Below are 25515 nucleotides of genomic sequence, written 5' to 3' on the forward strand. Positions count from 1 at the left end.
TTCAGTGCGTAAAAACTAAGGGCAGTTTCCAGAAACTCTCATCTCTATACACATGGACATTTGTAGAAGAGATAATGTTCAACTTACAAATACCCTGCGGGGCATATTCTGCACTCATCCCGGGCGTGGGGATTAGAGCTCCGTGGGCAGATCGAGGGGAGGACAGGCCCCTCCAGTGCAGAAGTTTATCTGTGAAAGAAACCCAGAATCAAGCACAATCTCCATAAACAACGTGCATCATAAACCACAGGATATCACATTTCACTTCCATTAAAATAGATTAACATCATTACAGCAGCCTTGCAGACAGTTACCAGGCCCAGGGCCCGAAACAAACAACAGTGGAGAGCTGGTCCCCACAGGTTTGGTTTTGTTTTTAATTTTGCTCTTTTTGGACAACATGGAAGGGGTTGGTTTAACATGTGAAGCAGGGGCTGGCTCTTGGGTCCCTTTGCTTGTTTGCTGTTATTTGATTATTACGAGAGATATGTAAGTAGCAAGGAGAAAATTGGTAAGAAACATGGGTGGGCTGAAAAGAATGGAGTTTATCTGCAAGGCTGTTTCACATGCATACACTGACTTTACTCAGACTCATACAAAGAATAGGCTAATAGGAAATGGGTAGGTTTGTGAACCCCCTTTTCTTTCAGGGAATAACACTGTTTAGCTTCCTCAAACTAGAGGTATTTCAAGACCCACTCTACAATCCTGTCGGTGGGTACCCCACGTAAGCATGCCTTTCCACAATACCAAGCAATGGGGAATGAAGATTAGACTTTTAGCATTCAAATGACTTTGGACAAGCCCCCCCCACACATTCCTTCAGGGTAAAGGATAACGCTACTGAGTAACACTGGGCTGGGGGGGGGGGCGGGTACGACACAGCATCCACCAGCAGCACCCGGAAACTAAGGCCCATGCTCTGCACTTCACTGCATACCCGCTGAGGTCAGGTGACTTCTCACCACTGTGTGAGAATTCATGGAGCCATATAAGCGCTTTTAGCACAGGGGACCCTGTTCTCAGTGCCCAGCTTCCCAAATACGGCCCAGCTAACTGCCCCTGGAGAGGATGGCCTTGCAATAGAGGAAGACACACGAAGGTCATGTGTTCGAGGTTTGGAGTTTAGAAAACCCGAGTTTGATGGTGTTGAGACAGGTACGTTGCTGGTGAGTGTATCCAAGACAGGGCCATACACTGCGGGTCACAATACCACAGGAGGCCACATAAATGCAGTGGTCACTGAAAACTGGGCAAGTTAAAGGTTTCTGAACACACAATGGCCAAAAAAGTATTTCAAAAATCAAGAGCTTCTGGCCATGCTTGGCCACATGTTGTGTGGTGGTTTGTCACACTATGCGTGCCATTCTGGCCATGCTTGGCCACATGTTGTGTGGTGGTTTGTCACACTATGCGTGCCATTCACAGCGCTAAGAGCGTCACCTGCCTGGAACTCTGTATGCTCTCAACTGCATTATCTCTGCCACATGGACAGCTGTCTGCTCCCAGGGACCGCAGCAGTTTAGTTACAGAAAACAAAGGCCCAGTACTCTCCTACCAGCATTCCTCAAGTGTGTACGCATCAGATTAGTCTAACTTTGCACTGGGTTGTGAGACACAGAACGCTGTATTTTCAACACTGTTCAAATTGCTAACTTTTCAGTTTCAGAAAAGAAAAGAAAATCAAACTAATTTTGGATTGGAATTAGGACAGAATTTCCGAAATCGCCCAAGACACGTCCCTGTCACTCTAAACTACATATTTATGAGAAAAGAGTCCTTAATATTAGTGATTACAAAATCAAAATACCAGTGAACTCTGAAAAAACTGAAGATGCTCTCCATCCTGTAGTGCCAACTATTAAGCCAAGATTTAATTATTTATGTAAAAATAAATACACTTATTCATCTCATTAGTATGCAAATTTACTTTAGTCCTTAATAAATGTTAAGCTTACGTGCATACCAGATAATTGCTTAAAAATAAGTTTTCTTATAATTTACTTTAAGTCAATGTTTGGTCTCTATATTTATTCTGTAAGTACATACTGAAAGTCATTTGAAAACTTAGGTGAAAAGGAGTCTCGAGTAGCAAAAGTTTAAGAAATTCATTGTGGTCGCTTAATAGACATGTAAGCAAGTGCAGGACAGGACAATTGGAGCTTGGTTCCCTTTTATGAGTACCCTGATGGGTAACTGTGGTGTACTGCAGAAACCTGCTACCCTGGCCTGGGCTGTAGTGCCGGCATCCCAAGCCTTAGACCAGTGGTCCTCAACCTGTGGCCCATGACCCTAGGAGGAAGGTGGCCAACTGACCCTTTCACAGAGGACACACACATCAGATATCCTGCAGATCAGATATTTATACTGTGATTCCTAACATTAGCAAAATTATAGTTATGAAGTTGGAATGAAATAATTTGGGGGGGGGGTTGGAGGGGGGTTCACCACAACATGAGGAACTGTATCAAGGGTCGCAGCGTTAGGGAAGTTGGGAACCACTGCCTTAGACTGTCTGTGAAGACACTGTCTCCTCTGGGACGGACGCCAAAATAGAACCACAAACAGGCACCTGTAACTGCAGGAGACTGAGCTCGAGAAACAAATATGTGTACCTTCGATTGTTTGTGCTAAATTGGGAGTAGAGGTAAAAAAAAACAAAAACAAAAACAAAAAACAACAACAACAAAAAGCAACTGTCTGTCTGAGTTCTTCAAGTTTTCAAGGAGAAATTAGAAAATCCACTCTTGCACCTGCAAACTTCTCTGGTGGAGAGCATGGACCTCTTTTCTCAGGAAACCACCCAGCTGGGGGCATTCCCGTGACCCCGGCACAAAAGCAGCAAGGCCCTTGAAGCCTTCAGACTTTGGGAAGGGACCCTACTCCAGTGCCTCCAGCAGAGAATGGTAAAGCTCTCAGTCGACGTGCAGCTCAATGGAGGACGTGCATTGCTGGGCAGCTACCAGCCTGCTAATAGGAAACAAGCTGAGCTCAGAGCAGCAGGGACCAGGGAAGTCTCAGTGACCAAAGTCTGTGAGTATCCACCTTCACAGTGTGCCTGGAGTTTTGTTTCTTGAGTTGTATGAAACCTCAGTGCCCACCACATCTGGATCTCCATTTCACAGATCGGGAGACTGGGACTGTGAAAGTAAAGGATTTTTCCATGGTTGTGTGTGTTCTTTCCTGGAACACGTGCCCCATCTCTGCTTGGCTCTACTGTGCTCTCTATCAACTAGGAAGCGCCAATGAAGAAGGTTCTCCTGGACCAGCGGAGCGTACATGCACTTGCTGCCTAGTCCGACAACCTGAGTCCAATCCCAGAACTGACTGCCATAAGTTGTCCACATGTCCCCCCATACCTCACCCTCCTAACTCACTGGGCAAAGTTACCAGCCTCTGCTGGAGAAGGGCAAGCTAGCAATGTGGCAAGGCTTTCAGAAGGCCAAGGACACTGACCTGGTGTCCTGATGTGGGACACAGTACCCACTCTGCAGCAAGAGCCTGTGACGGCCCCACTGTCACACCCTCTACCTCTTCTTCTGCAGATGAACTCAGCTAAGGAGAAACAACGTGTTGCCCCTAGCCAGTAATTTATTTTAGAAAATAGCTCACTGTCATGGTGACAGAGACAAGAGGGTGGGAGCAGCTTCAATGTCCTCTCAGCAAGAGGGTCAAGTGGGGCCGATTATGAACCCGACTGGTTCTGCCATTTCTTCCACTCTTTAATGTTCTCCCTAGCAAGGAGGACACCGACATTCTCATGTGAGCTGGAAATGCTAAGTTGTTAATAGCCTCCCCAGGGTTTAACTTCTTGCTATGATGCCTTCAATTATTTCATCACAGCTTAGGCAAAGGAAAAGTATCACAATTAATGCTTCTGGGCATCAGCGGAGCCGCTCCGCCTCTGCCCCCCCCCCCCAGGCAGAGAGGGAAGAGAGCTGCGCTGGCTGAGGACCTCTTTTTCCTGCCTCTTCTCTCCCCAGGGAGAAATGGGCTTCCTAGCTGGCTGGGAAGTGACAGTCTTACTTATGTCTGCTTTATTTTTTTGTGGGTGCTCTTAGGGAATGGTTCCTAAGTGCAGACCCAGACCCAGACCCAGCACCAGCCTCACCGCAGAGCTTGTTGGAAATGCAGATTCTTGGGGCTGACCTCAGAGTTATCAATCAGATCATAGCTACAGGAGGGTGGAGGGATACCTACATTAAATAGTCCCTCCAGGTGATGACGGATTAGAGTCAAGTCTAATACAACTTAAGTTAGAGAGGGAACCAGAAGCTTTCACGGAAGCAGAGACCCGTCGACCATGAGATTGGTAACCCTTCCATGAGTCTCCTCTTATAGGATTAATAAAGTCAAAATTGGGGAAATCCCTAAAGGTCCTTCTACATGAAGCTCAAGGTTCCAGCCTACCCACCCTCTATCCATCACTCAACCACTTGGTCCAGGTTTCTCCTCAAGTAGGAAGCCCCCATGAGCCAACACCCAAATCAGCATAAGCCAGGCAGACAGAACGTGCAGTGGTGGCCTGCTGCATGGACACAAGTAAGGCTGGACTCTCTCCTTCCTCCTCACAGACTCCCTAGAGTGATGCATTGCCTTTCTATGAAACCGACTTTCCAAATTCCTCCTGCCACTTCTTGGGTAGAAGTCTTTTCAAACTGCCCCTTCAGAAAGGTCCCTTTAGACCCGTTCCATGTGGGGGTCACAGAGATGGTTTGTACACTGTTAGGTTGTGAGGTTTCCTTATGACTGAATAAAAAATAATAATACTTATTTTTCAGGTCTCACTAAAGAACAGCAAGTTGGGAATGAATGATCCTGATTTAATGTTGTACATCGGTCACTTTACGTTTCCGTATCTGATGGATACTCACTTTTGACAAGGTAATCCTCACTGAGGCCCCTGAAAGTTGAGAATCATTAAATCAGGTTTTGGGTTTCCTCAAGAACATCTCAAAAGATTTCCTGACCAGGACCGTGCTGCTTGCTTCTGCAGCTAATCTGGAGGCAGGTGACACAGCCAGCCACACGGCTGCCTGCCCGCTCACAGCCGTGTAACTGTGCAGGAAAACAACAAAGGCCTGAGCGTCACTTCTGACACACTTTGTCAATGCTTCAGGAACGCAGCTGTTATCAGGAGCAAACTACAGGCTGAGGCTCAGTGGTGGGACACTTGTCTGGCTCGTATGTGGAACACCCTGGGTTTGGCCCCTAGCAAGCCCCCTTCAAGTAAAAAAAATTTTTTAAAAACCCCAGCCCTTTCCACAGAATACAAAGAAATGTACTGTTCTCTAAAACGTGTGTGGGTATCTTCCTCTTAACCACACACATTTATCTGGCTGTGTCCCCGAGGGAGATCATCTTCCTCTCTCCCTTTTTCTCTCTCCCTCTCTCCCTCCCCCCCCCCCAATAAAGGCCCTGATCAGTCCTTTCAGCTCCACGACCCTCATGTGTACCCTTCTCCTGGAAGGTAACGTAGTCTAGAAGGTTCTTTATCTAACTGAAAAGCAAGCCCAGTCCTTAATGGGTTTGTGGTCAGCTACTTCTAGCTCTTGACCTGCACATTTCTACCTTGGCTACCAGTTCCACTGAGAGCATCTGATTCACCAGTGCATTCTAGAACAATCCAGTCTGTGTCCTGAGTTGTGTTGATCTGGAATGAACGCGTGCCAGTTCTATCACTGCACACAGGATCCCTAATTAACCTTCCGATATTGTCAAGGTGTACTGACTGCTTTTTGTTCCAGAGCGGGCATTTTATCCTTCATTTCTTTCTCCCCACAGGCTAAGGGTTTTCTAAATCAAGGTGATCTGGTGATCTTTGTTTATGTTTTTTGTTTTTGAGACAGGGTCTCAAAAATGTATGTAGCCCTAAGCTGGCCTGGTACTTGTTACGTACACCAGACTGCCTTGATCTCACAGAAATTGACTTGCCTCTGCCTCCTGTGTGCTAGGATTAAATTCTTGCACCACCACACCAACCCCATAATGTTTCTTGTGAGTTTCTTAAAATATATTCTGCAGATGCAGAAGGAAGCAAGAATCCTAAGCATCACACTCTAGAATGTTCTTCTTTGAAGCTTGGTTGGTCCTTATACTATTTGGTACTGATTTGCATGGCTCATTTAAATAACTCTATTTTCTATTTCTTGGCCAATTCTCCTGTCAGACCTGTGACTATCCAAACAGGTTGCTACTGTCACCTTTGAAGAGTTCTTGTGCTGGGCCTCCTCTCAACAAGGAAGAAAGAAGAGATGACATCTTTCATGCCCCCTTATCTATAAAAATGCAAGCTACCAATCTGTCAGGCCTAAACAAAATTTTCTGCAATCTGTGTCTTTAACATAAGCAAAGCATATAATTTAAAAAATAAAATAAAAAAAAAAGAACTTGCTTTTCTGAAGAATAACAAACCAGGGAGACGTTGTGTTCCAGCTCTGTGTTGAAATGCAGATTTCCCACTAAAAGGCAAATCTTTCATTTCAAAAGGTTGAATAGGATGGTTCTTAAAAAAAGAATTCCAGCTGGTTAAATTTAGGGTGTTGAAAAAAGTTCACTCCAATAATATTCCTTGGCTCTAGGCCCAAAGTATTTTCACTTGATCGTGAGTTAGATAAATTTTATTACACTTTAAGCTTTTGCCTTAGAATAGTGGGGCTTTTTGAGGAGACTGTAAGGGCAGTGGGATAAAAAGACAAATTGTCTTACTTTTTTTTTTTTTTTTTTTTTTTGGTTTGTTTAACTATGTACCTTACTATGCAGACATGTGTGCTCCAGGATACATTTCCTTCCTTCATTCATTTTTACATGCATTCATTCAACAAATATTTACCAAATGCCTATAATGCCCAAAGCTATGGTCTGGCTTCTGTGGGCAGCACAAAGAAACCTTGAGTAGACTGTCCCGCAGAGCCTGCGTCCAGCACAGAACAGAAGCTGCTCACGCTCAGCATAGAAACTGTGCTGTGAGAACCCAAAGGAGGAGACATTCTGGTGGGGTGTCAGTGTCCATAGACGGTGGATTCCCAAGTTTACAGCTGCTCAGATCCCTCATATACACTAGTATAATATTTACATATCCTGCACACATCCTTCCGCATTCATGCATCGTCTCTCAAACACTGCAGATGCCTAAGGAAAGAGATGTACTGTTTGGGGGAGAAAAATGACAAGAAAAACCTGGACATGTTCAGCATATATGTAATTTTTTTTTAAAGTCCTTTTAATCTGAAATTGGAAGAATCTTCGAACGCAGAAGCCACTGAAGAGAGTGTCCTTCGCTTCGGAAGGGAGAACAGGTGACTTGGGCAAGAAGCTGGCTCACAAGGTAGGCTTGGAAAGCCCAGAGAAAGGCTTTCTAGACAAAAGCCAGAATAAGGTGGCGGTGCTGTGCAGACTGCATCACACACAGAGTAAAGGGCTCCTCACACAGTCACACTCAAACTGAAATAGTGCACAGCCGTTCATCCAGGCAACAGCAGGGACTGTGGTCATCCAGGTGTGCTGCCTTAGCCCCAGCCTCTCAAATACCACGTTTCCTTAAAATAAGGGACAGAGCCCTGTGGACCACTTTCAAACTCCCAGAAAGCTCAGCTGCCCTGTTTGGTCTCACCCCCACCCCTCAACCCCGACTCCAGTGGGTGGCCTGCTAAAGCAGAGTAGATTGTTTTGTTCCTGAGGCAGGCAAGCAAGTGGCGGTAGGCATTTTGTTCTTTGAAGCACTACCTCCCTGGCCCAAATGATCTATTTCAGATGTATCATTGTCAGTTTAAGATGGCCATGTACTTGTTGAAACCTTTTCAACAAACAGTTGTGGAGAAAAGTTGAGATTTTCCTACACTACTTTGTCTCTTCCATCACCAACATGACTTTCCCCTCAAACTTCCCTTTCGTCTCTTAAGCCATGAGGAGGGGAGCCAAAGTGGAGGACCTTTGTCTGCCACGGGGAGCCTTTCCTGGAGGACTGACTTTATGTGTGTGCCTCTGTTGGGAGCATTTTCCAGGTCATTTAGGGAGGTAACTTGGGAACTATTTTAAAGATGCTAATGATCAAGGCTTACTCCTATAATCCCAGCCATCAGGAAGCGGATGCAGGAAAATCAGGAATTTGAGGGCAGCCTAGGCTACATAATGAATTCCAGGCCGGCCTGAGCTATGAGATTCTGTCTCAAAATTAAAAATTTAAAAAAAAAAAAGAAGGAAGGTAGGAAGGAAGGAAGGAAGGAAGGAAGGAAGGAAGAAAGAAAGAAAGAAAGAAAGAAAGAAAGAAAGAAAGAAGAGTTCCTTCAACCAATGTGTTAAATCTCACCACAGCCTGTCCCCAGATTCCTTCCTTGTTGGAGCAAAGCCAGGAACCTTGGTGCTTCCGTCCTAACTCACCAGCTATTTCTCACTTTGAATAAATCCCATCCATTTCTCACTTTGAATAAATCCCATCCTCTTTCTGGCACTAAGTCTTCTCAACTTTAAAAAGAGAAGGCTGGATCAACTGAGTGACTCCTCTCAGGCTCCCACGCCTGTCCACGCACGGCTCCTTGTAACCAAGCTGGCAGCCGCCTAGAGGGACCCACAGGACAGTGTGGGCTTAGATACCAAGATCACATATTTGAACAGAAGGGATCCTGGTTTTCAACCTCCTGGGGCACAGACTTGCAAGGTTCACCGCTGCATGGCAGAGAGGAAACCCCAGGGAGGAGTCCTGAGCCTATGAGAGGGGAGGCCAGAAAACCAGGAAGAAACTTCCCACACACCCACGGCTAAATGTCAAGGGAAAAGGTTCCTGCAGCCCATGCCAGAGGCCAGTGGCAGAGCAAGGGCTAGAGTCAAAGCCTGAGCCATTGCCCAGTAGAGCATGGCACCATCTCCCCCAGCCACCTTCAACAAGGGTGGCAAGGCCCAGGTGCCCTGTGGTGCCTACCCTCTACCACCATGGAGTGCTTGTGGGAAACCGGGTGTAAAACAAATGCCTGTGAATGGAATCACACGGGCTAACTGAAACAACTTCCAAGAAGTTTCCTCACTCTCCTGAGCTCACCAAAACTTGGCAGGGCTTCTTCTAACATTCTACCTTTTAAGTGTGCACTCTCCCCAAACATGCCCCCACCCCCACCCACGTCGAGTAGTTAATGATCTGTAAACAAACACTTTAAATTCCGTGGGGGATCTTCCTAGTAAAGGAGCCCTGCCGTGGTGGTCTTTCTATAACATGGGAACTTGCCCTTCATCGGTTTCCATTGATGGAACTTTGGTTGTGTGCTGGACCTTTGGAAAGCTGGGCACGTTTGCAGCCAGTGCGCCTGTGAATGGAAGGGATGCAGGCTCTCAGCAGCCCTGAGCACAGCTCTTGCAGTCAATGGGTCTAGCCTTGAGCAACTATGTCCATGGATACCACGCCCCCAAAATGAGTGCAAGGGTAGGAGTCTGTCATCTTCTCCACTGCGAACCTTCAAAGCCATGTCCCCCTCCCCCATCCCCCCCATGTTAAGTATTAGATGGCAGAGGATGGTGGAACAGCCGTTTTCAACTGAGGTGAGGAAGAAGTATCTGGGCCTCGCTATCCAGGAAAACAAGCGTTTAATTCTGATAACACCTGCCAGGGCAAAGAAGGGTTTCACTATCAAAGCCAGCAGAGCACACGGCTCCCCAGTTACTCTGAAGAGGCACCCCCTCACCCCACCCACCCCACCCCCAGCCGTTTTATCTGTGTCAGCTCACAACAAATGCCATTTATACCTATTTGTCACCATTTAATCAGCCTTGGAGGAATGCCGGAATAAGCTAAAAGAATAAACTTGCCAGAAGACCCCTGCTTTTTCAAGGATGACAAAGGAGAGAGAGGCAGACAGACAGACAGACACACACACACACACACACACACACACACACACACACACACGGGGGCCTAGGCAACAGGACAACCCAGTTGGCTGGGGAGTCTTCTAGTCTCCTCCAGGACTGATCTGAACAACCCATAAAAGAGTGGGGGGCACTGAGCCTAAAGAATGGGAAGACCCAGGAAGACCAAGCAGGCACCCCGAACTGGAGACAGGGTCAGAAGATCAGGTCTTCGCTGCTGACCACTTTCAGGAAAGTGTGTGCCCTACCCCTGTGAGCTTTATACTCGATTTCCCTTAAAAACACTATGTCCTGCTGTAGTGTGGTCAAGGCAGGCTCTCAGAGCCCTTCTGGGAGGCCATGGCTCCTCATGAGTCACCTCAAGACTCTCAGAGGGTGGGCCGCAGCAAACTGCACTGCATTGGCAAACACTGCGGGCAACTGCTTGGCTTTCTGGGACTCTGCTATGGTACCTGCAGTTCGGGGGGGAATGAGAGAAGGCCCATTCTGAGTTGACTATTGTGTGCTGTTCTTGGCCAAGAGAGTCTAAGAACTGGAACTGGCCATTCTCCAGAATAAAACCTCGTATGCCCTGTGGTTAACAGCGAACTGCTCAGAAATTACCATAGCTAATTTAAGAAGTCAATGCTCCAAAGGCAAAGAAAAGAAAATGGTCTAACAGGTCAGGTTCTGACATTTCCTCAGGATCAGAACTAGGCCGCCCTTTCGCCTGAGGTGAGGCTCGATCTAGGAGGTTCTCCTGTAAGGCAGGGCCTCCTCCCAGGATGGCTCACACACTGCCACACACACACCCCTGGCCCTGGACAGGAGGCAGCTACTCTGTCTCCTCGGGCCCTCAGCACTCTGACACAGGTGCAACACAGGGCAGCCCTCTCCTCTTGGACAAATCAGGCCTGTTTTCTTAGCTTCATGGTTATTTTTCTGCCTTTTCACCCATTCAAACGTCTCTTTTCTACAACTGGTCAATCCAGAAGCAATCACTGAGCAAAAAGGAGATGCCCACAGGTACAAGTCAGTCACCCCAGAGTCGAGGCGCTTGCTGGCTCTTCTGAGGTTTACTGATTCAGCTGATGCAGAGAGAGGGGTAGCCTACAACCCCTGACACCTCCAAATCCCTCACAAGAAGACTAGGCATCCATCGACTAACTTTTCCATTCCCTGGAATCATCCACTTGGGAACTCAGAGTATGGAGATCTGACCTCTCAGGCAAAGAGGCTGTTTGCCACAGGCACTGAGAGGGCCCTGCTGGGTCCCAGGGGGCACTTTTCACTTTAAATCTCTGAGGCATCTAGAAGAATGAGTCTGGGAGGTTCTCCAGAAACCCCTAGGCTTCATACCACCCCAACCTTGAGGCTGACCCCAGACCCCCAGTGTCAAGACCCCTCGGCTCTGCTCAGAATGTCAAAGACTCCACTCTCCCCTAACAAGCCCCTCAGGCTGAAATCCTTTTTCCTCAGCGCCTGAACCTTCAACTGCCAAGTAGAAAGCCCCCTCTGTCACAGGCGCACAGATCTCTGCCGCCATGGTACTCAAGCCCTGTCAGGTGGTGCAGTGTGTGGACAGCAGGCTGACGCTGTTTCAAAGAGGCCGACCAGGCAAGAAACGTCCTGTACTCCTGCCCCAGCTCTCACGCAATAAAATGTCTTTTATCAATGTAATTCAAGCCAAAGAGTCAAGGGTCTGTCACCATTTTAAAAAGGCTTATTACATGGCCACAAAAATTCGCCTCAGGCTGAAACCTGGCATGTAAGGTACCAGCGTGGGACAGGCTCTTTTGATTTGATTTTATTTTCTTACAAAATCTGAAAGTGAAACGCTCCTATCCCTCCCTTCCACCAACCGTTTTTTGATTTATGGAGAGGAGGAAAGAAATCTGAAGTTGACAGGTTGGGACAACTGCACTCAGCTTTTCCCACTCAAAAGCTGCTTTTGTTAAATTGCATTTTGCATTTATGGCCTGCGGCTCTTGGCTGACTTGAATGGTCCCTCCAGTGTGGAGCAAGCTGTGGACTTCCCCGGGAAGAGGCCCCCACTGAGGTGATGGCCCTCTCAGTACCAAGAGAAGAAGTGTCACAAAGGCCAGAGGCCTGAAGGTACGAGTCCCGCGGGTTAGACGAGGCAGGGGCCACAAAGCATTTGCCTCTCCTCTAAGGCTGTCTCATCTCGCTTGCTGTACTGAGCTCCTTGCCGTCACTATGTGCCTACAATTGGCTCCTCGGCTGATGTTCTAACCTTCTAAGAACCAAAACTGTGGTGTCCGACGTTCTGATGGCCAGACACCATATTGCCTAGGCAAAGAAGAGCCCTTCATTACGTTCTCAGAAGTCCAGTGAAGAGAATGCTTCTTCCTATTGGAGAGCTGCTGGAAGGCTCCCACACAGTGACTACAGGGGAGCCTTCCCTTCCTCAAGTCACCCCGGTCTCCAGGAGTAAATTATCCACTAGCCAAGGAGCCTCTGGGTCCACTTTGAACCAGGAGGTGATTACAGCCCCTTGGAAGTACCTACTGGCCCATCAATTCACTGGACTATTTTGGTACTCTTTAATTGTATATTTATTTACTCAATGATTGTTATGGACAATCAAGTTAATAATTCACTTTGTAAGTGCTGTGTAATTACACAGTTAGAGGAGCTGCAATGGTTGTCAAGTTTCCTTAGTCTTTGATAAATCCGCCCCAATTATTAGTGTGAGATACTTACCTCACCCCCTCTCAAATTTGTGAAAGCAGTTCTCCAACTTTCCTCTCTGTTCTCACCTTCACCTGGACCCTGATCTTTCTGCCCCCGAAGGCAGAATCATGACAGTCCATCTGTCATAATACCACTGCTGGGATCACATAAAGTTTTACTCCAAAAAGGGGCTTGAAGTCGGGCCAGCGCTGGCCATAGAAGGTGCACTCAAGTGGCCTGTAGCCCCAGACACAAGTGGGACACCTGCAGCCACCCCCTTCTTGTCACTCATGTTGCCCCAGATCACAGTCCAGGGAAGAAAGCAAGAGAGGCCTCAGTGTGCCCCAGGAAGGTTGGGACTTCCCAGCCAAATGACTGGCAAGGGCCACAGGGAGGGAAGACTCGTCTAAGGGAGAAACCCACATACACACCAGGAGGACGTATTTCCCCATGTCACATCCAGCGGTACCGCTCTGCTTGGGACAGACTGAAAAGTGTGACTAGAGAAGCCAAGTCTCAGAAAGTTAATCCAGAAAAGTAAAAATCCTCACAGGGTCTCCCCTTGTCTTCTGGGAGCTAAGGAGGGCTCCCCACTGCCACTCCACAGCAGCCTCCACACCTCCACACCCACACCACACCCAGCTTTCGGGGCCAAAGAAGAAGTGTCTGCACCAGAAAGGCAGTGGGATGGGAACCTTGAGCTAGATCTACAGCCAAACAGGCCCTAAGCTGGCTCAGAAGGTGGCCCTGAGCATGGCCACAGAGGACAGGGGACGAGGCTGAGAGAACTGCCTGCCGCCGGCCTCTGCTACAAGTGTCTGGGGCAGAGGAGACATGCTCCATCTCCTTTTTGATGCCTTTTGACTTTTTTTTTCTGGTGTTCCACCCAACTCTGAATTTCCCCTGCCCTACTCTCCTGCACAGATAACCCATTGACTCAAGTGGTCCCAGAGGCTTCTCTTTGTCCCCAGATGAAATGAATTCTCTAACAGACATTTTCTCACGTGGCAAGGGGGCTTAGGAACCAGCAGAGTGTCTTACAGTTGCGTAGGGAAGGTGAGTTAGAGAAAGCCTCAGGGGTCAGATGCCCCCCCCCCAAGTGCTGACACTCAGCACTGTGCCTTCAACCCATTGTGGGTCCTAACTTCAGTGCCTAAAGAAGAGGGCTGGCCTGGTGATTCTCCACCTCAGCCATGGCCCTCACTTTCAGATGTGACATGTAGGTGTGAGGCATTGCCGGGGGGGGGGGGGGGGGGGGACACAAGGTGGGGAGGGGGTTTTGTGCACACATTTTAAGGCTACTCTTTCTGGGGAGTTCGGTTTGGTTGGAGTTTGCGGGGTTGTTTGTTCAGGTTGTGGTTTCTCTTCCTCCATTAAAAAAAAATTGGAGCTGTTTTTCAGTTTCCTGCTCATGGAGCGGACAGAAGGAGGGTGTGCAGGGGAGGAGGTGTGCAGGGGAGGAGGTGTGCGGGGAGGAGGGCTGAGAGATGGAGCGGGGCGGAGAATATCCGGAACTGGAGAAAAAGTGAGAAATGGAGCTTTTTCTTGGCTTCCAAACAGTTGTAATTTCCACACCGCTGCTTAGTTCCCGGGCACCAGGCACAGAGAGTGGGGACGGGGCATGTGACAAGTTTGCCACAAATCAGGATTTGGCATTTAAATCCACAGGAAGCAAGAAGAATAGAGGGACTGCTTATTTATAGATTTGCAGATGAATTGAACAAGATAACCAAACCGTACTTCTTGTGTCTCTGGAGGGGCAACTTCATTCTGAGATCTGGAAAGCTCCCCATAATTGAGTACAGCCCGACCCCAACATGCTGAGTCCCAAGCTTAAGCTAGGGTTTCTGAACGCAGGGCGGAAGGCGCTGCCTCTGTGGTAGCTCAGGAATTCTGCCTTGAAGGACAGGTTGGTCCCACACTGCGCTTAACTGGAATCAGTTCATCTGATTATACAGTGCCTTGCGTTCTGGAATATGTAATCATCTCTTTCTGATGACATTTTAAATATCCAACTAGACAAATAATTGCAGCATTAATTGATGGCAGAGTCAGGCTGATTGGCAGAGTGCCCCCCCCCCCAGAAAAGTGTCTTCTTTCAGGCCTTGCAGGAATGAGGCTGAAATCTAACTTTTGCTGATAAATGCTTAAAGTCTGACTTACTGATACAGGAACTGTGAGAAAACCTGCACTTCAGCCCCTGATTGCTTCGTGAGACACTTGGGTAGAATCGGCAGCATGATGTCTATTGTTTCCCATGAGTAATCTTAAGGATAGAGTGGGGAGAGTAGGAAGATGTGATGTGGGATTAATTCCGCTCTTCCTGAACAACCCCAGTGACACTCAGAGCCACCCCTCGGTCCTCTGTTGTCTGTCACAGGGCAGAGCAATGGTCTCAACAGGAGAAAAACTAAGAAAAAGATGCCTAAACAGTCATTCGGGCCTTTGAGAATTATTGAAATCAGTGACTAAAACCAATTTTTTTCTCCTGCTCTGAACCGAGAGCCCAGGCAAGGCCAGGCGTTCTGTCTGAGATCCAGCCAGGCCCCAGTAATCTCAGGGATGTTCCCGCTACAGCAGCAGGGGCCTGTCAGCTAGCTCCAGGCCGTTTCCCATCTGAGGCAGAACCCAAAGTATCATCATTGTCTCCATCACTCATTTTGATGGTGGTACTCAAGTCGGCACACTGAGTGTGACAGTTTAGATCTCACTAAAGGCTGCAGTGGTCAGAAATAACTCACAGAGTGCTCGTCTCCAGGAAACGTCAAAGTGAATGAGCTGCTGTATTAGCGGCTTATGGATTTCAGTAGGGAAAACCTAAGGCAGAAGATGTATCGAGATGCTTCAGCTAGCAATAGAAAGACGTGTGCGTGCGTGCGTGCATATGTATTTGGAGCATGTACCCCAATTACCTATAGTGCAGATTTTTGCTCATCCCTTTTGCCTGTGCCTGCTTTCTTTGCCTCCTTCTTTCCCTTGGTTGCTTTCCTGCTCTTGTACCGGCCTCGTGGTAGGCAAGTGGGTCCCATCACTTGGGCTGAAACCAGACACTTGTTAGATGTAATGATTGTCTGCGCCGTGACACTTACCGTGTGTGAGGGGGCTCACGGAGTGCGTTACTCATTTAGAGCTCCTCCGTTAATTAGGAAGCCCTCAGATTTTCTGTGACTGCAGGTCACTATCGACAGCTCACGCTTCTGATGCCTTGCCTGCGACAGTTGTTGGGCTGCCCTTCCAGGAGCTGGCATGGTTGTCCAGACTCTCACGGTCGGTCGCCACAGCCAATTCACAGGAAGTTACAAGAAAGTCGCACAGTCTCTGTTTCCCCACAGCCTTGAAGCCTCAAGGAATCTACGTTCACATTTGGCTGGAAATAGCGCCAGCCTCCAAACTGCCTTCTCGTGCCTCTGGTCCTTGCACTTCTCTTTCCCATCCTCTCTTCCCCTCTCACCTTTGCCCCTCCCCCTGCCATGGTCCCCTAACAATGGGAAATGGACATACTTCTGAGAAAGGGAACTCAGACTTATAGACAGCCCATCTGCTTTCCATTGAAGCAGCAGTGATTGTGGAACAGAAACTGGCCCCCACCCCAGCTCTTTTCTCTCTCTTTTAAAAAAAATTGGTGGGGGTGGGAGGGGTGTGCGCACAGTGGTCAGCAGCTGCACCTGGTGAGGTTGAGGTCAAGTTTATACTTCTAGCATGGCCTCGCATGTTTTTCTCTTAAGGGCCAGAGAAAAAGGGGAGGAGAAGAGAAAACACCAGTTCGAGCAAAATGGCCTATGGGGCTGAGGTCATAGGATCCCTCCTCTTGAAAGAAGAGCTTAGGGTGGGATGTAGCTGTGCAGTTAGATGGGGCACTGACTCTGGCCATGTGCCTAGACCATAAATTAAATCAAGGTCTTTGCTTAGGATGCAGACAGAAGTGAACTGGGTATTGAGCCTGGACAGGAAAAACTGTCTGCAAACACTCACCACCAGCAACAAGGTAGCTCTGTAGGAAGAACAAGTAAGTCGAGACCACAGTTGCAAGTCCTCTCGGTTCCCTAAACAGCCCCCTTCTCCATTGAGGTTGCTGCGTATCTATAGACCTCTTAGCCTTGCAGGAGCTATCTTATGACATGCAATGGCTTGGGATCTTAGGACATGCAATGGCTTGGGATGTGGCAGAGTGCCGCAGGCATCACACAAACTCTGCATTTGCATGGCTCAGGGTCTATACTTGGCATGGGTAAGGCAGTTATGACAAGGACACCCAGGATGCCACCAGCTGCAATCTGGAGCCAGGCATCTGGGGACAGTCTTGCTGCTGTTGGCCCAGCCATCCACTTGTAAACGCTAGTCCCAGAAAAAAACCCTGCGACTCTGTGAGCAAAAGTAGGTCCCTCATCTTGTAGATCCTGCCTATGAGAAAAAAGCAAGCCTAGGCTCAAAAGTAATAAAACCCGGTCGATTCCTTTACAGAAGACCCGCCCCCTTTCCAATGTCATGACGCTGCCAAATATCGGGTCCTTAGGAAGCTGACCCAGCAGCCCAGAGATGATAAATGGCACTCACTGTCCAAGAGTGAGAAAGGAGAAGTTGCCTTTCTTTGGGGACTGCCATTCAGTGGCCCCTGTGAACAGTAAGATGAGCTCGACCCAGAGAATGTTAGCATTTTCCTAAGGACACACAGCAATTATGGGTCCTCCACACATGCTCCTTCGCCAAAAGGATGGCTTTTCCTCTCCACAGAAACATACAGCACCACATCTCGCTCCCATTTTCAACATGAACAGGAGGAATGAGATGGCTCCTTTTAGTGTCCACCTCCCGCCCCTCGCCCCCCAGCTTTCTTTCTCCAACCTTCTGCTCTGGTTCCCTTGTCTATCAGAAGGAGAAGAAATAAACTGACAGGAGAGATTTTTAGTATAGCCAGAACCCACTTCAACACGTACCCAAAGTCTCCCTAAGAACTTTCGAGCAGACAAGTGCCTCTGCATTGAAACATGGATTTGGCCAAATGGCTGCTGGGGCAAGGTGTTCTGTGGGGGACTGCCACGGGGATCTCTAAGGGCCCTTCCTTGCTCTGTGGGCAGACCACGGCTCACTTCGAGAGAGCTACTTAGTCATTCGTTCTATATCCCGTCCATCAAATCACAATGCTAATCACAGCTCTCCCAGCCCACTTTGCCTTGTCGCCAGCCAGCAAAGGCTGAGCTGCCTTCTCACCCAAAGAGGGAGGCCAGCGGCTCACATCTGGAATTCACTTCACGCACATGTGTACAGTGAAGTGCTAAAGTGAGATGCTCAAAAAGCTGGATTTGAGTGAGCATGGGCACACGCAGAAAACAATTTCTAAAGACTTAGCCATCCAAGATACTGAAAGAAAATGGCTGCACCTGACCCAGAGAAGCCTTGACCTGTCCCCTTGTCCAAACACAATGAGCCCAGTGGTAGACATGACTTGGGGCCTCAGGGTTTAAACCTTAGCCCTGGGCACACGCAAGTGCCAGCTCAGACTCTAGATTGCCCCAGGAGCTGTTTTTCAGGGCAGCTCTCATAACAACTGACAACTGGCTAGGGGACAAGATGGTGACAGAGGACCAGACTACAGACTTAGAATGGCACTGTTATAGTTTACATCTGAAAGGCCCACCTCCCATCCCCCACCCCCACAGGCTGCCATGTTTAAGCACTAGTCCCCAGTAGGAATTAGGGCAGCAGTTCTCAACCTATGGGTCATGACCCTTGGGGTTAAGAGGGGGGGCATCAAATGACCCATTCACAGGATTCACCTAAGATCATCAGAAAACACAGGTGTTTGCATTAGTATTCCTAACTGGTAAAATTACAGTTAGGAAGTAACAATAAAAATAATGTTATGCTTGGAGGGAGGTCACCATAACTTGAGGAACTGTTCTAAAAAGTCATAGCATTAGGAAAGTTGAGAACCATGGGCACTGAGTCTATTGACGTCCATGGGCTACTAGCTGTAGATGCTGAGTCTGGCCCTTCCCAGAGTACTTCTAACCCCTATCAGCAAAAGGAGCCACCGCCCCCCCACCCCCGCACACAGCCCTCATGTCTTCTTCACTCTGATGAGCTGGGTTCTCTGGAGGCACGAGTCAGAACAAACTTCTTTCCTTAACTTGCTTCTGTCAGGTACCTCGAGCACCAAGAATGAGAGCTAACACTAACGACGTCCTTTCATGAGTGACGTCATGAATGTTATCACGGGAGGCCTGAGACGTATCACCGCGTGTCCCAAACCTGGCCACTGCTTTGCCCTCTCCTTGCCAACAGCTATGGAATCAGAGCAAATTCATACCTCATTTTAAGATAACTTGTATCTGGGTGAAAAAAAAAAATACCTGAGGAATGCAAAGCAAATTCAAGCCCTCCCTTCAACCTAGCTTGGCTGCTGAGGCATCCAAAGCCCTGCAGAGTAAACCAGCCTGCCTCCAGCCTGTCACTTGCTATAGGCGGGAGGGGGAGGGCCTAAGTGCACACAAGTTTAACCTTTTACCCATGTAACGATCTACTTAATATAATATTTTGTCTTTAATCAGGAAAGTGGAAGACGATTTATTCTGTAAAAACTCCCTAACCTATATTTTGCAAGTCAATTAGCCAAGCTCCTCACACTAATGTCAGCACGGCCACACTGCCCCTCCAGCCAGGCTTTCTGGTGTCTGCACCTCATGCCATTACACACTTAGATCGTCGCACACACAGATGGGGTGAAGCAAACGCGGCAGGGGAACACTGCAGTGGACAGGTACTTTTTTTTTTTTTTTTTTTTTTTTTTTGCCATCCACATGGAAATCTCAAAGGGTGATCATCTTCCCTCAGGCTCTTGGGGAAGGCTATAAATAATAGAATATACTAATCAACACTAGAGATCTAAAAGTGAATACAGAATTGGGTAGAGTGAACACTGAACAAGACTCTTAGCAAAGCCAAGTTAAAGTTCCCAAAGCTATCAAAAAAAAAAAAAAAAAAAAAGGCTTAGTTTTTGCCCCTTAAATTGGCCTTGCTTTCTGACAATTGGAACTGGACTTTAACAAGGGTGTCTACAGTCACCATTTCTCACTCCCTTTCTTGAGCAGGAATGGAAGAAGCAAGAGACTTGGTTTTAATCAGTGATGCTGCCATTGGCCATTCAAACTAAGGAAGTACAGAAAAGCTAAGGCTGGAAACTTATGTACCCTTTATGGGTGATATTTTTGAGCAAGAAGTTAGTTGTCATATATGTAGACTAACATAGCCAGGTGACCCCAGAACAAAATAAAGCTATTCCTACCTCTATCCATCCCATACTTTTAGCCCCTGAAGGTCTTCTGACTCAGTTTCCCAGCCTCTAGAATGAGGTCTCCCTGGAGCGTCACTGTGGAGACCCAACTAACTAGGTAGGAAAGAAGACAGGTAGGTCTGCGTAGAACAGCTCAGATTCACTTTTCCCTGCTATTTTTTATTTTGGTTTCGAAAACGTAGTAATACCCGCCATTCATCCCATTATGGAGAAGCATTAAGATATTCTAAAATAGTTGATCTGGGTTGTTGTAAAAGAGCGCGATTCTTTTTTTTTTTTTTTTTTTTTTTTTTTTTTGTCCTCCTCCTAGGAACACAAGGAGTGAATCTGACTAATTCATCAAAACCTGAGAAAGACGGGATTTCTGGTTTTAACTCAACAATTTCTCCAAGAACTCAGTCTCCCCGCGGAGAAGGATACAGTCTTAATCTCTGCTGAGTGTGGGAACGCCACTGCATTCTCCTGGATGCCTCTCCTCTGTCCTTGGCAATCAGTTACGATTTGACAGCATTTAAAGATGACAGTACTTGAGGTAATAGGACAATGCCATAACAGGATTACAGCAAATGTGAAAGAAAGGACACACGTAGGTACTGTCATTTAGGTAATGCCATCTATGATCAGTCTGTGTTTCCTTTTCTTGCTGACATAGAAGTCAGCATCACTTATACAATTCATCGTAAACCCTGTTATGGCTGTAAACAGTTGCCTTTTGGATGAAGGAAGCGCTTATCACACTGCAGGGGTGGGGGGATTTGGTAGAACTTTCCAGCTTTGGTTGATGTGAAAATAGTAACAATAAGATCTTACATTAATAGCCAAAGATTACAAACTAGCCCAAAGACACCACCATCCCAAAGGAATGTATCTCCATACAATGGGGGGAAAAACTAGCTTGAGCCACAGAGAGTAGGAGATCCAAAAATCTAGATACTCAACTAGGTTTACACTGGGGGAGCTGGCCCACACAAGCCCAACTGCCAGTGCAGGTCTTGCCAGTCCTACTGTTTCTCATCCTAACTGCTTGATGCCACTTGGCCCACAGTACACCACAACCTGTGGAACACCGGTCTTTGAATCCAGTTCCACCCTGCTTTCTAACTCACTTCTGCCATTGGAAGCTTTTCCATGCTTTCCATGTCTTCTGGAAGCCACTGGTCCCCTGGCAGCAAGCACACAGCCGCCCTGCCTGACATTGAAACAGCTTCCTCCTTGTCCAGGACAGCCCTGCTGTCCAAGTGACCAACCACAAACAAAAACTCATTTGGCTGAACCTGACTAGAAGGAAAAGAAGCATGAAAGAGGCTGGAGAGAAGTTCTGACATTTCAAATCCAAAGGGGACTATGGCCTTTCTAGAATATTCTAAGCTATCCCTTTTCTCTGTTTGTTAGCTAATCTCTAGAGATCCTAGGCCTCTTTCTTTTTTCAACTGTTTATCTACTATCTTCTTCACCAACCCCTTTTATCCCAGTCCAGTGATTCGCTCACACTCAGGCCAGCCTACTCATCCCCAAGTAGAAGGGTGCTATCAAAGAGGGTCTATAAGGATATAGATTTTTGGTACCTGCCTTGCTTCATCCCACTCCATCTGAAAGATGAACGCCACCGTGATACACTGGAGGACAGAGGTGAGACCTACAGACAGCTGATGGACTTTCACTACCAAACCTGAGTCTTGGCCCTCCACATGCCCAAGAGTAGCTGGCACGCAGGCTCCCCCAGACTGAAAAGCGTTCTTCATTGCAAACAGTCAGGTCTTGGCCTCCTTCAGCACTTGGCTCCCACTTCACTTAGGGAAGGAAACCCAACTAACTCCATCTTCTAGAATGGGTAAGCCAACAGAAGAGAGCCCATTCTGTGCCCTCTAGAGCCCTTGGCTTGAGCCGTCTGCGAACGCCACCTTTGAGCATCTCCGAGGCTGGCCTTCTGTAATTCGCATCCAGATCACTATTTTGGTCATGGCTCCCTGCATCCACCAATGAAAAGAGTCTGCTCAAGTGAAAACCCGTCTATCCTCATTTCCTTTCTGGCTTTTCTTCTTCCTCTCCAACTTTCTAGAATGTTGTGCTTCCTTCAGAGTCTCCCTGAAGGTCAGCTTGGCCACTTGGTCAGGAAGACAGACCCCATCCAGCCTTGCAGAGCACTCAAGAGCCTCTCCTTCTCTTACAGCCAAGTTCTTCTTTGCTGCTCCCCCTCTGCCTCTGATTAAGTATGTGCCTTCTCAACCTAGTGCTTAAGGCAGGGGCTCTGTCTTGTACTTGCTCCTACCTTATTTCACAGTAAAAGCATGGCATCTGGTATATGACACCCAAGCACTACAACAAACCATGGTTGGAGACTGCTTCACCTTAGTAAAGGGCTCTTTCCAATACCACTTCTGTTCAGAGTCATAATTTTAACCTTCTTAGTCCCCACAAACAGTCACTATCCGATATCTGCTTGAACTTCCAGATTAAAAAAAAAAAAAAAAAAGCAAGTGGCAGTTACATGCTATGTTACATAAAGATTAGCGTCAACACCCACCCCCTTCCAACGGCCCACAGCCTGGGGAAAAGCAAACATGAAGCTCATAAGCCAGCTAGAGTCCGTCCCCCAAATCGCACCTTCTTTATGGGCAGCCCAACCTCAGGGTGGCACAGCTCTGCAGCTGTGTTTGAGCGGTGCACATCTGCATCTACAGAGAAGTCAGCTTCTACATGAACATTGTCCTGAGTACAACACCAGAGAGAATAGTTTCTGCTTCGTCTTCTGTTTTGTTTTGTTGTTGAGACAGGGTCTTGCTACGTGGCCCTAGCTAGTCTGGACTCACTATGTAAAGTGACCTGCCCTTGAATTCAAGGCAATCTCTCTGCCTAAGCTGTTGGGATTATAAGGCATGGGCCACCAAGCACAGCCCTAAAAATGTGTTTTTAATATTCTTTTAAATCAGGCAGTAGGCAGCAGGCAGCAAATAGATAATCTTGTCCTTCAGTGGCTACAGGGTAAGAGGAAGTCCTGGCAGAAGCGAGGCCAGTGGGTAACTGTAACTGGAGATATTATGTAAGGGAGATTCTCCAGGCGAGTGTCCACAGCAAAGCACTCTGGGTATCCTGACTCAGCCTTGAGAGCCTAGACCCGGGGTCAGGAGAGGGGTCAGGTAGCACTCAGCACTCAACCAGGGGTTTTTCACATTAGAGACCCAAATCTACAGAACCCTTAACATCCAGCCAGCCAAGCTCAGAGGAGGTACGCCACCCACGTGCACCAAATAAACGAATGACGTTCAGATGCCACATGTGCGCCCATTGCACTGGAAACTGCATGAGACATCGTTTGGGGAAGAAGGTTAACATTAGAAACAAAATTTCTTCCTTTCAGAAAGAGAACAGAGTGGCAGTTAGCGCTTCTCCCATGGAAAGGCGGTGTCCATTGGTGACTGTGAGAGTTGGACAGTCTCTGTTTGGGGGAAGCCCACTAGGATCCAAAGAAATAAGGTCCCTCTCTCTCTCCTTCACTATCACACTCCACAGGTGCACATTTCGAAGGAGCTCACATGCCTCATGCAGGGTGGATAAGCAAACCCAGCTCACTCATGTGAGTGGCCAGTGCCTGCGGCTCCTCCTCAGATGCAAACTGCACCCTCGTGCTTTGGGTCCCTTCAGGGTTGGCTTGAATCTTAAGAAAGCTCAAATAGTTAATAGACAAGCAGCCTTTCATCCTGATCCAGCTCTAGTAGTTTTGTTTTGACAGTTTTACGGAGGCACAATTTACATACAAGTCACTTGTTTTAGTGTACAGTTTGATGAATTTGGCTATAGTCATGTAGCCACCACCAAAACCCAGACAGAAAACTGCCTCTGCTCTAAAAAAAAGTTATTATGACCTTTTGCTGTGATCGCCCACAAGCCCCGCCCACAAGCCCCGCCCACAAGCCCCGCCTCCTTGTACTTATCGACCTGATTCCTCCCAATTCAGTTTTGACTCTTTCCGAACTTCACATAAATGAAAACCATACAGTCTGTCGCCTTTTATGTGTAACTTCTTTTCCATCGAGCAAAAATGATTTTGAAGTCTGTTATGCTGTTAAATATATTACTATTTCAATTCTTTTATTGGTAAGGAGTAGTTATCAAACAATATTTATCTACTGATTGGTACCTGAATTATTAACACTTTGGACTATAATGACCATGTAATAATAAACATTTTGCCAATATATTAAGTTTACAAGTATGCGTATCTTTGTTTTCCTCAAGTACATATACCGAAGGCATTTTGAGAACACAGAAAAGGTGCTGGGCTTGAGAGCCCAGGGAGCCTCGCTGTGTCGTCCTCTGCTTGCCCCACTTCCACCTCAGTCCCCGAGGAGCTCAACTCCTATGCCTATGCTCCAGCCATCTGTTAATCTCAACAACCAAATGTCATCTTCCTTCAAGCAGAAACCTCCCAATACACTAAGGAAATGAAGGGCACAGAGCCCAAAGCATCCACATGGTAGACATCCTTTGGGCCACATGTAACCATAGAAAAAAAAACGCAAGCCCTAAGAGGCCCTGTCAGGTCAAAGGATAGGTGGCTGGCTTCTCCCTCCCATTAGCAAAAAAAAAAAAAGGTTGAATCGAGGAGCCGAGGGGAGACCCTTGCTTTGCCAAAAGGCCTGGAAAAGACAGACAACCTCAAGCCTTTGTGTAACACCCAAGGAACAGCTGCCACCTGGGTGCTATGAATGGTGAAGGACCAGTACACAAGCCTCAAGACATCCTGTTCCCCTTCCTTCCTCGGCCGAGGCAGGGCAGAGCTCTGAGAGAGCTAGGGACGCAGGGCTAGCTGCCATGGCCCCACTGCACTGGCAGAAGAAGATTAAAGGAAAGCATGGGATGCAGATGGGGTGTGGACAGAACAGGGATGCCACCTTAAACAGAGAGACCTCAAGAGGGAGCAGCTGAAGGAAACAGAAAGGATACTGCTACTGGCAATACACAGAGAAAGTAGGGATGGGGTGCAGCCCCAGGAATGAGGCATACCTGTGCTAACTACAACGGCTGTGGCGGGGACTAGGCACACTGGGTTCTAGTCTATACATCCCTCTACATTGGCCATATCTCTTTACCCTACTGGATGTCAGGCACCCACAGTAAACAAGCGAGTTGGAGTAAATTACACCTCATATCCTGATGGCTTGTAAACCACAGGCCATTTGCAGAGATGAGAGAATAGGGAGAGAAGAGTAGAAGTGGTCCAGAGATAGCCGAGATATACAAGGAGAAGAAAAGGCCCATCCCACCCGCCTAATCTCCGGCGGGGCACAGCCAGACCAGGGGCGATACAGCCTGGCTCTGTGATGACAAACAGCTCCAGGCTCACTCCTAATGATTAACCACAAACTTGGTGCTTCAGTGAGATTTTTTTTTTTAATTTAAGGCAAGCTCATCTGTAAAATAGAAATAATAATAGTAACCACTTCATGGGGCTATTAGGAAAATAAAACGAGTGCACATTTATAAAGTATGTACAGTGCAGTAAGAAGGCTCCGAGCTTGTGAGATAAAATGCTAAGCTCCTGATATTTATTACTTACACCTCAGCAGAAATGAGGTTAGCAGCCCTTCTCCCAACAGCAAGTTTGGGTCCTTCGAAAAGGGAGAGAAAAGGAACAAGAATACAAGGCTATTGGGAGAAGGTCAAATGGGAACGCAGATTTCAGCACCAGAACTTGA

The 25515-nt window shown here is 47.5% G+C and overlaps 1 protein-coding gene across 7 annotated transcripts in view; it reads right to left on the bottom strand.

The window, feature by feature from the left end:
- The window catches only part of Bcl11a (BCL11 transcription factor A), a 95218-nt gene that overhangs the window by 14877 nt on the left and 54826 nt on the right, over positions 1-25515 (bottom strand). For all 7 annotated transcript variants that reach the window (XM_051165373.1, XM_051165369.1, XM_051165374.1 and 4 more), the window contains exon 3: positions 88-189. In XM_051165373.1, coding sequence (XP_051021330.1) covers positions 88-189 — 102 coding nt within the window. The remainder of the gene's footprint in view (positions 1-87; positions 190-25515) is intronic.

This window comes from Acomys russatus, chromosome 22 (assembly GCF_903995435.1).
Source record: "Acomys russatus chromosome 22, mAcoRus1.1, whole genome shotgun sequence".
Classification (NCBI taxonomy): domain Eukaryota; kingdom Metazoa; phylum Chordata; class Mammalia; order Rodentia; family Muridae; genus Acomys; species Acomys russatus.